Source organism: Gambusia affinis, linkage group LG01, assembly GCF_019740435.1.
Source record: "Gambusia affinis linkage group LG01, SWU_Gaff_1.0, whole genome shotgun sequence".
Taxonomy (NCBI): Eukaryota; Metazoa; Chordata; class Actinopteri; order Cyprinodontiformes; family Poeciliidae; genus Gambusia; species Gambusia affinis.
The window spans coordinates 14,787,227-14,798,447 of record NC_057868.1 but is presented as its reverse complement, the minus strand read 5'-3'; the positions used below and the strand labels follow the sequence as shown (position 1 = coordinate 14,798,447).

Genomic DNA, 11,221 nt, shown 5'->3' with positions numbered 1-11,221 from the left:
AATTGGGTAACTAGAATGTTAATTTAACATTCTATCCTCTCAACAAGGGCATTTATGAGAAGCAAAGGGATGAAAGTGTCAAGGTGGAAACGTGAAACAGTCCAACATGCCATCCAGCAAGATGTGGTTTCATGTTGTGTGTTTGCTCTTAAAGTAAGTGATGTTTTTTTTTTTTTTTTTTTTTTTTGGGGGGGGGGGAGGTTTCATGCTTGAAATGTGCAGATTTATCTATGTTTTAGGTTTAATGTAACAGAAGAAATGTCAACAGGAAAGATCACTGTAATGTTCATTAAGATTTTTGTTTAGCATGTTATAATAAGTGTCTTAATTTCCAAGAAATGCTGCACCTCCATGTAACATACATTATTTTTTTTAAATAGAAGCTAAAAGGCAACAACATTTCACTCAATTATTCTGTAAATTTAAGTCACATGACATGATGGGTCAGTCACATCAATCTATACATTATAAAGGCAGAGATTTTATGTATGTCATAAGAGGTGCCCACTTGTGAGTAAATTTGGCTGAATTACCTTTCACTGTTAATAGAATCTTTTCTATCCTTAAGCCTGATCTAACAGTATTAAGCCATTGAGAAGTAGATGGAGGTATAGGAGATTTCCAGCAGAGTAAAATGCAGGGCCTGGCACGGAGAGAACAGAAAGCCAAGACCTCCCCCTGCTGGGGCGACAGATTAAGTGAGGTCCCTGGAACTCCAAAAATGGCAATTAGTGGATCTCTTCGGATCTGGATTCCAAAAACCCCTGAGAGTGTGGAAAAGACATAGTCCCAAAATTTTTGTAAACTCGGGCAAAAGAAAAACATATGACTTAAGTTGCAGGGAGAGGTCCGGCACCTGTCACACTGGTCCAAAATCAAAGGGAAAATTTTAGAAAGACAGGATTTTGAGAAGTGGACTCTGTTTATCACTTTAAACTGTACAAGCTGTAACCTGGCACATGGTGTGCTTTGGCGTATACTGAGAATAACTTTATCCCACCATGAATCAGACAGTTCAACACCCAATTCACGTTCCCAAAGAGTTCTGGATTTACCTGGTGAGTCGGGCTCAATTCCCATAAGCTTTCCATATATATTAGAAAAGCGTGATTTCAGATTGGGTTTCAAAACTAGTAGGTCATTTTACCACTATTGAAAGCCCACATTATTAAGCAGTAAGTTTTAAAAAATGTTGTAGATCAGTTACACATCATGTAGTGTTGAAACAACCAAGAACATTATTGAAAACAATGTTATGGGGTTATTTTCAGAATGATTTAATTAAAGAAAATGTTTGTTGTTTTTATTGTACTTTTCCTAATTCACAGATGATAATTTAAGTAGAATAAGCCACTCATTGCTAAATTGTGTGAGAATCCTCAGAGTGTTATCACACCAGGTTCTACATTAGTATATACTGAAGTTTTAGTGTGAATTTTCCTTTGAGATTCTATTTCTTTGACTTTGATTAGACCTCATGTTGTCAAATATGAGACACTTGAAGTTGAAAGTTTGTTATTGTTCGTTTGTTTATGTTCTTGTCACTGTTAACCTGGTTAAAATAATGCATTGTGTAAGATTTCTGCTGTTAAATAGAACATGACAAAATTAAGTTAAGCCTACTAAATTGATTTGTGTGTAACCAACTGACAATCTTGAATTTAGTTAATTTATCAATATATATATATATATATATAAAAAAAATAAAAATTCCCTTCTCACCCACCGCAGGTGGTGATTCTTCTTCCTCTTAGCTCGGGTCCTCTACCAGAGGCCTGGGAGCTTGAGGGTTCTGCGCAGTATCTTGGCTGTGCCTAGGACTGCACATTTCTGGACTGAGATGTCTGATGTTGTTCCTGGGATCTGTTGTAGCCACTGTTCCAGTTTGGGGGTGACTGCCCCGAGGGTCCCGATGACCACAGGTACCACTGTGGTCTTCACCTTCCAGGCCCTCTCCAGTTCCTCCCTTAGGCCCTGGTATTTCTCTAGTTTCTCATGCTCCTTTTTCCTGATGTTGCAGTCACAAGTTATATATGGACTAAAGGACTATATATATATATATATATATATATATATATATATATATATATATATATATATATATATATATATATATATAGGGCAGCTTGAACCATAGTTTAGAAAACTTTTATTTATATATATATATATATTTATATATATATATTTATATATATATATATATATATATATATATATATATATTGAATGCCAAGCTGAAATCAATGAAGAGGACGCGTGAGTAGCTATCTCGATGTTCCAGGGGGAACAAGACAGCAAGCAGGACAGTGGCAACAGCATCTTCACCGCGCCCTGGTGGTGCATGAATGGTGGTGATGAATGCACCACCAGGGGGCGGTGGTAGGGCAAACTACCATGGCTCAACAGAAGAAGGAAAGGCGGAAGAGGCGAAGAGAGCTTAAAGATTCTCGTCCCAACATTGAAGCCGCAGACATTATTAGATTTTATTATTTCATAGAAATATAATCATATTAACGGGACATCCGTCAACCGTCTGTCCTGTTTTGTTTTGGTACATTTTAAATCTAACTGGAGGCTTTGTAGTGGACAACAGTTTTCATCTCCTGGTGGAAGCAGCACAGACTGAAGGTAAAAACTCCCGTTTATTCGGAATGACATCTGGACAGAGGAGCAAAGTTGCGGTGTTAACTATTTAAAATTAATAATAAACTGGAGCTGTAATTGGCATCTGTTTCACAGTTGATTCACCAGACTAAAGGACCATTCCGCTGCGTCCAGCCTCGGTGAAAGCTCACCTTCAGAATGCAGCTTGAACCATAGTTTAGAAAACTTTTATTTTAACATCTTTACGTGGTTCTGCCTTAAACTACATCGCATCTACACATCAGAATTATTCAGCACCAATGATAGACTGAAAAAACACACCTTTTATTATTTTTGTGAAAATAATAGGACTGATTATTTTGTTAAATAAACTTTGTTTTTGCTAACCTTTTCCCTCCATTTCTCTCTATCTCCATTCACATTTCATCCCCCAATCACTACAGCAGTAGTGAAAGAGTTGCGACATCAACTAACAAGTTAATAAAATTTCTCTTAAAAATTGTCCGATTTTACCAGGCAGGACAGTGAAGACACGTCTGGTGTGGTCTCTGGTCCAGGACTGTCTTGACCTGTGGGCTCTTAGCAGTTCTGAATATATATCTCTGTTTGGAGGCTCCTGAAGCTCTGAGTCCAACAGTAGCAGCATCTTACCATATAAATATCCTACCAACTCTTGAATGCAGTTTTCTGCACGATCCACGTCAAGCCTCTTGTCGTTGCTTTTTATTATGATACTTTTCTATCACATTTCCTCCTTCCACTCAACTTTCTATTAATATCTTTGTACACCGTTCTTTACTGATATCCAGATTCTTAAGCAGTGACCTTTTGTGGCTTTTCCTCCAGTGTCATCTTTGTTGTTATTTGTCCTACGATAGAACAAATCTCTATTGCATCCTTTTTACATTTAACTTCCTAAGAAGCATAATTTTGCATTTCTTTCTGCTGTAAGCCTTAATCATCAAAACTTTTGTACAGATGTGATGCATAATGTTTATAAAAAATTTTTTTAAATTACGCTCTATGTTAGAATATTTCTGGATGGTTTTATCTAACTGTGTGCAGACCTTGTCTCATCTCAGAGAGCAAATAAAGACATGCTACACAGGTAATAGTCTCTTAGTAGTCGGCTTGTTCAGTTCTCATGAAAATAATTTTATTTTTTAAGCACACAAATTTTCTGGTTATTTAAAAAAGAAATACAATATCTTTTATTAAAACTTCCATTTTTAAATATTGACACTAACCACACTAATATTAACTCCAAGCTCCGCTCAATAGTTGGCAGCCCTGCTTAATGAAACAATCGGTGACCAGATGTCCACAGAAAATAACACAGGGAAAGTAAAGCCGCCTCTGGGGTTTTCCACACTTTCCACGCCTCTCCTGCTTCCGTTCTGAGGCGCAGGTCAACGACGATGACGACTGTCTCTGCTCTGCTCTAGTTGCAGTTTCAGACGTCCGTCCACAACGTGGTCAGCATGGCAGAGATGAGTGAGGTGGTCATCGTCACCCTCCCAGAAGTCGTGTCCAGTCAGCTTCCCTCTGTGGTGGAGGAAGACAAGGCTGTGCTGGTAGCCACCGAGCTGGCTCCTCAGGCTGGGTAACGCGCCTTCTGCTTTACAAATGAGACGAGAGAATTTGATTTATCTACTGACATCGTCCACATTCATCAATAGGTCGGTAATCGACTGTCCATCATTTATAGCGGTGGTCAATGGATGCTGAAGTGTCTGGAGATTTTAGATATAAATGTTGGTCAATTCCACCAGAAAACCAAAAAATAAAGTTCAGCTGTGTAATGATTCAAAAAGTGCAGAACAAGAAGGTGGCTGGATGTGGACGGTTTGATGACACAAAGCCCTTGAAGAGAAGCCGAATCTGTTTTTGTGAATTCTGCTTAGTGTTTGAGGTAAATCTGAAGAAGTCTCTCAGAGGAAGCAGAATCTTTTTAAGGTAAAAGGTAATTTTATTTATATTGCACATTTTCAGCAACAAGGCAATACAAAGTTCCTTACAAGAATTAAAAGGAAATATAAACAAAAAAACAAACCAAAAGAACGAGCAAAAGAAGAAAAAGCCAATAATGTTGATCCAAAGTAAATAAACTAGAAACTCCTCTTCAGTGTTGGTAGATAAGTATTAGTAAGTATCCTCTGGTTTAATTCCTTTTCTGGTTTAGAAGGATAGGAGTCTAAAAAGTAGTTGCTAAACTAGTTTTTCTGGATTCCAACTTCTAATCCCTGTTAATCTGCTGTTTTCCAGGGAGGACATCCTCACTGTAGCGCCAGTGGAAGCAGAAACCGAGGCCATCGCTGATTCCATGTCGAAGGAGGAGGCAGTAATTGGTAAAAACGAGCTGCGCTGAGTAACGGGAACAATGAGCTGATGGCACATAGCTTCCTGGGCCTCTTTCTGTTCAGAGATTGTGTGACGTAAAATTTTATTCCTTCTGTCGTCTCCGTCTCTGCAGTGAAGCTTTCTGAGGAGGTGGACGTGGAGGCCGACGTCTTCTACCCGATCACCTGCGGAGACGCCAAGGCCACGCTGGTGTGGAAGAAGTTTGTCTGCCCTGGGATCAACGTGAAGTGTGTGCAGGTGCTCCGCCGGCTCATCCCGAGTCACGTTTGAGCTCCCTCACCATAACCAACTGTTTACTCATCCGTTTTCCTCCTTTCAGTTCACTGATCAACTCATCAGCCCCAAAGAGTTTGTGTGCTTAGCAGGAAAATCCACCTTAAAGGACTGGAAGAGAGCCATCCGCCTCAACGGCACCATGCTCAGGTTGGGAATGCTGGTCTGGACTTTTATTGGTGGCGTTATGTCAGCTTGAAATGTCTGAACGTGTTTCTGTGATTTACATATGAATCGATAAATTGACATGTCTAAAAGACAGCAGGACTGTAGAAGTAATAGCTTAGTTTTTAGTTTAAGCCATTTAATAAAGGTTGTAGATTAATTTTTCTATAATCATAGAGAAGTGTTTATTAAAGTGGCAAAATTGACTTTTTTGAGCTTTGTGTCATATTGTAACATTATTCTATCATCAAAAACATTCCTGGAGTGTCGGCTTGATTCCTTCATGCATGTTTGAGCTGCAGTTTCCAGGTTCGAAGCTGGTTATACATGCTAGTTATACATGCTAGTTATACATGCTAGTTATACATGCTAGTTATACATGCTAGTTATACGTACTTCTTCTCAGTCCGATGGTGGTAAAAATGCTAACAGGCTAATAGAGGAGCCATGTTGTAATGACTTCCTGAAGGCGGAGTTTCAGAAAGAGCAGCCGTGTTTAAAGAGAGACGTGTTCAGTTTCAAGGCCTTAAATTACAAAATCAAATTTCTGTTAAGTCATATTTGGTTCACACAGGATTGTTATAACAAAAGGAGTTACCATAGTTACTTGTTTGTGCTATCAAATGGCACTATGTGGCTGGACAATAAATAATGCTGCCCCTTTAAGATGAACGGCGATGAAATATTTTCCATGTTAATAATAAAAATTGATAGTTTTAAAGAAGTCCACATCATCATCCTGTATTTCCTCATTTCAAACATCAATAATTTACAGTTGCACCACAGGGTGGCGCTGTTTCCCCAGTCAGTGAAGACCCTGCCATTTCTCTTCCTGCCCCAGGAAGATCATGGACTCCGGTGAGCTGGACTTCTACCAGCACAGTAAGGTGTGCTCCAACACCTGCCGCAGCACCAAGATCGACCTGGTGGGGACCAAGGTGTCGGTCAGCTGCGACTCGCCCGCCGACCTGCGGTCTGCTTCTGCCTCTTCAGCTGACTGTGAGTTCCTCAGCCTGAACCATCAACCGGTGTCTGAGCCCATCCAGCAGCAGTGGGTCACATTCTGGACAGCCTGGCTGAGTTAATGCAATTCTTTCCACACGGGTGGAACCAGATTCCTCCTCGGTGATTTCAAAGAATCACAGCCACGTGTTGAAATGGCATCGTAACGTTATTTGAAACGTCTGTGGCAAAAAGTCTGAAACCAATAGAGATGTATTGAAAGAGATACTTTTTTATAGCATGGTTTGTGTATGCTCATGTAAAAACTGTAGAAAGCTTCACTGCCCGATTCTCTTTAAGCCCTTCTACTCTGTGTCGCAGTGAACGGAGCAGCTATCTCGTTACCAGATGTGACAGAGGAACCGTCAGAGTGGGTCACGACGATCGGAGGTGATCTTCAACTCCCAGACTCCCTGTAGCCTCCCAGTCGTCCCAGTATAACCCAGTGGTAACATGGTGTGTGTCTGGTCTGCAGAGGACTCTGTGGTGTTCTGGCGGGCCGTGAAGGAGGCGGGCCTTTTGGAGGAGGTGGTGGAGGACTTCCAGAAAGAGGTGCAGGAGATGTTGAAGGGGCTGCAGGAGCGAGTATGTGATCCGCCGGTGGAGGTCAAAGGTCGGAATCGCACACCGTTGCTGTTTGCTCTCCTGGAAGCCGATTTCTGAGGTGGTGCTTCACCCTCCTCTGCTTTGTTCCTCAGACGCTGTTCTGCTTAACAACATAGTGCAGAACTTCGGCATGCTGGACCTGGTGAAGAAGGTTCTGGCCAGCCACAAGAGCCAGATGGACCGCTACAGAGAGCAGTACACCCGCAGTCTGGCGGGTGAGTTTTCTCTGTCCCTCTGTCATTCCCAGCAGTCAGCCGTAACTGATGATGATGGAGGTCAGCAGATGGCTCCACCAGGTCTGCTGTTGTTAGAGGCTCTTAGCCTGTGGCAGCAGCTGCCTTTATGAAACCTTTATTAGCAAGCAGAGCGATGACACATGACGTTGTTCACCGAGTCTTATTGCGTCTCAGGAGAGGTTTTGATGCATTTCTCTTGATAGAAACTTCATCAGCTCTTTAGGTTCCTCAACTCAGAGCTCTAGCTCCATCTATAGGCTTGCTGTGGAACTGCCCACACTCTGTTTTGGTTTAGATGGATGTTTTAGGTCTTAGACAGTCCATTAAAGTGTGCTGTGTTCCAGTATTTTAGTGACGGTAGCCCAGCTGCCTTCAGATCATGACCAAGCTCCAGTTGTGTAGCTATTGGCTGATTCCTCATCAGCTTTGTCTTCATCGCCATTGGCTCATGACAACAGATCTTCGTCGAGGTTCAGATGGCATTTGTTTGATGGTTGTTTTAGATTCTTCCATTTAACAATAACTCCCAGTCTTTCTCAAGGCTGGTGGACAAATTATCACTCTCTGGGTACCAGTTCTTTATAAACGGAGATCGATGTTACCTGATCTCCAGGTTCAAAATGCTACATTTATCCCAGAGGGAGATTCTTGAACAAAAATGCTTCCAAAATAGCCTGCAGATTTAGCTATTGATGTATATCAATAGCTAAATCATATAGCGTGGACCTGCATCAGTCCAGCCTATACCCGCTTGTCCTGTCAGGGTCCATGGATCATTGGGTAAGAGATCATTGGGTTTACCTAATTGTTCAAACCAGGACAAACACATTATACAAACTGAAGACTTTGCATTGACTTCCATTCTCTTTAGTAACTACATTTATGCATAACCCCAACAGAGTATGCGTAAGGAAAGTAGTCCTTACAATCCATCTAATAAAAGGCCACACAAACACACCTTAGAACAATTTAGAAACCAGCGACCCTAGCAGTCTTGTTTTTGTTTATGTCAATTTATTTATCAAGCGTTTTAATAACAGCTATTAGCTGCACCAACGTGCTGTACAGATTCATAAAACGTGGTTTTTTATCTGTGGGAGGAAGCCAGACATGCACAGGAACATGGAAACTGCAAGGTCCAAACCCAGGATGTTTCTGCTGCTAGGCAACAGTTCCTACAACCTCTCCACCACCACCAATGCAGCTCCAGTAGCTTTTAGAGCCAGATGTTTAAAATGGAGGCATATGAAGATAAGCCTCACTTTACAGCTTGAAAAACCAGCAACATTTACAGTTTGGTGTTTTATGTTATTTATGTATCAGAAATCTGGGGAAAGAAAGTCTTCTAAAATCTTTGCAGTTTGCGGTTCTGATTCAACTGTCTAAGAGCACAGTTGGGTACTAGTTAGGGCAGGTGAGATTTGCTGGTGGTCATAATGTTTTGCCTGACTGGGTCTGTCTCCCTCTGCAGCCCTGGAGCAGCAGTGTGATGAGCACAGGAAGCGAGCCAAAGAGCTGAAGAGTAAATCTCAGCACCTCAACAACGTCCTGATGAACCTGACCCCAGCTCCGTCCCCACCGGCAGCCAAACGACCCCGTCTGACCCGAGCCGTCTCCGGCCCGGCTGCGGTCAACGCCACGCCCACGCAGATCGCCCTGCCACTTGGCCAGTTGAGTGGTCTGACGGTGGCCGGTGCCCAGGCGGGCGGCTATACCCTCCTCACCTCACCGCTCTCTGGGTCTGAGCTGGGGGCCGACGGCTCCAACGTGACGGTGTTTTCCACGGCGACCGGTCAGGGGGCCGGCGCGGGCTCCGGCGCCTCCGGATCCTTCGTGAAGGTGGTGGGGCCGCAGTTCCAGCTGGTCACGCTGCCGCTGGCCACTCAGAACCCCGCGGTGCAGCAGCAGGTCAGCACCGTCACCGTGGTGGACGCCACGGTAACGGCTGCTGACGAGTTGCAGGAGGTAAGCCAGGCTGACGGGGAGGAGGAAGGTCAGCCAGGGCAGGCGATGGAGGAGGAAGAGGAGCAGCAATGAGGAAAAGAACAGCTGCTGGACTCCCAGCTAGTCTGGACTGGAACTGCTTTCAAGAAGTTGTGACGAATCGAACAAACTTTGAACTTTTCCTCATCCATTTGTCTCACATTTCAGCATCAGCAGACTGTGGGTCTCGTTTCCTCCTGTGCTTTAATCCTGGTTTTAACCAACATGTCTGACAAAGCTTGTGACCAGCGGTTTTCATGCACAACATGCTCCTTTATTTGGGATTAAATGCTCTGGAAGTGAACAGTGTCTCTCTGTGTGCGTTTGCTGGCTGATAAAACATCAGATTGGGGATTATTTTTCCGTTAGACCCAAAACTACACACTACTATAATTTTCTTCAGGGAACGACCCTCAAATTGAGAAACAGGAAGGGGTCTCTTTTTTTGCCCAGTGTGGTATTGGCCCTTTCCGGAGTTTCAGCCGATCCCCGAACCAAACAACCTAATTAATCTTCTCTGCATGGGTTTCTGTCTCAACTGTTTATTGTCTTAGCATTTCACCATTTTCACTAAAATCTATAGACTAAGTGAACGTCCCTCTGCCTCAAAGCAGGCTTTGATGCCAGAAATGATCCAATGTTACAAATGGAACAGACACACAGAGACTTTCACTGTCCAGCGCCGAGGTTCACTCAGCTCAGATTGGAGATTGGCATGACTAGATTATAGATGTGGAAATGTTTCTGTGGCACCACAGAACAGCAGCTACACTTATAACACCTTACAATGACTTATATCAAGATAACAATTCAACATTAATTTTAAAATATTAACATATGTTATAATTATATACATTAATATATTTTTTGCCTTGTAAGAGTGATTTGTAACCAAACTATGTACTACAACACAAGGTGCCCTGCATGAATCTTTTAATATTTAGCTGGTGCAATTTGCAGCGTCTGTAGTCCAATTTCTCTCGTGCTCCAGCACGTGCATTCGTCAGTGAGCATTCGTCAGTGAAAGTCATGGAAACGACGTTAGCGTCGGGAACCCTATAAATGACGCTGGCCTTCTGACTTCTTTGCTGTGGGACTTTTGAAGGAGACGCCTGAAGGAGCAAAACGCCTCGGAAGGTCTGGCTGAACACCGTCACCGCTGAGCAGGAAGGAACCATTTCATCCAGATTCAAAGGGCGGTAGGTTCAGTGTAAATTTGAATGTATGTGTTTTGGTCTGGGAGTGCTAACATTTACTTTTTTTACTGATAAAAACAATGAAATAAAAAACACAATATAATTAATTTTGTAATTGACAAGGCCCCAATTTCTTTTCTATTTCTATGAAGAAAAAATAAAAACGAAACTATGTTGTGGAGGGCCCTGAGTCGGTCTGGGGCCCTTGGAATTGTCCTAACTTTTCCCCCCTTTACGGCGCTCCTGGTCCTTACAATATCTACTGATTCCTGCTGCTAAATGTTCTCATGACAGAGAAACAACTTCCTGCCATTCCAGGAAAACCATCTAGCTGCTGTTCTAGGTGGCCATGCTAACTGACCTTAGCACTCATGGTAGATTTTGGTGTAAGGAACCAGCTATAGCGCAGCAGAGAGAACGATGGACAACGTGAGCAGGGGGTACACTAGCGTGATTGACACTCCTCTTGCCTCTGATTGGTTGTTTCTGACAGAGCGGTGTTTTGTGCAGATGGCAGTAGGACCACAGAGAGGATGTGGAGAAGCTTGATGTAGTTTTTGACAGATTAGCTGTGAGTATTATACTGTGACGACAGTTTTAACGAATTTTAAACATTGTTTATAAAAGTTACATACTGCAGCTTTAAACATTAATTTGTACCCGACAACCAGGGAACACACACAGCCTGTGTGACACGTCTTTGTTAAAGAACTCTAAGGTTTAAAACTCATGTTTTATGGGAAACATTTATGGCATCTTCCTCGACACCTCCTTGAAATACTGTCTCCAGACCAA

The 11,221-nt window shown here is 42.5% G+C and overlaps 1 protein-coding gene across 1 annotated transcript; it reads left to right on the top strand.

The window, feature by feature from the left end:
- Positions 1-2,409: 2,409 nt before the first annotated feature.
- Positions 2,410-9,539, top strand: gmeb2 (glucocorticoid modulatory element binding protein 2). Its single transcript, XM_044141647.1, has 10 exons — positions 2,410-2,628; positions 4,050-4,207; positions 4,870-4,952; positions 5,078-5,202; positions 5,285-5,388; positions 6,245-6,402; positions 6,727-6,795; positions 6,881-7,018; positions 7,104-7,226; positions 8,719-9,539. The coding sequence occupies exons 2-10, from the start codon at positions 4,086-4,088 to the stop codon at positions 9,282-9,284; spliced, it is 1,488 nt and encodes a 495-aa protein (XP_043997582.1). The 5' UTR covers positions 2,410-2,628; positions 4,050-4,085; the 3' UTR covers positions 9,285-9,539.
- The last annotated feature ends 1,682 nt before the right edge of the window (positions 9,540-11,221 follow it).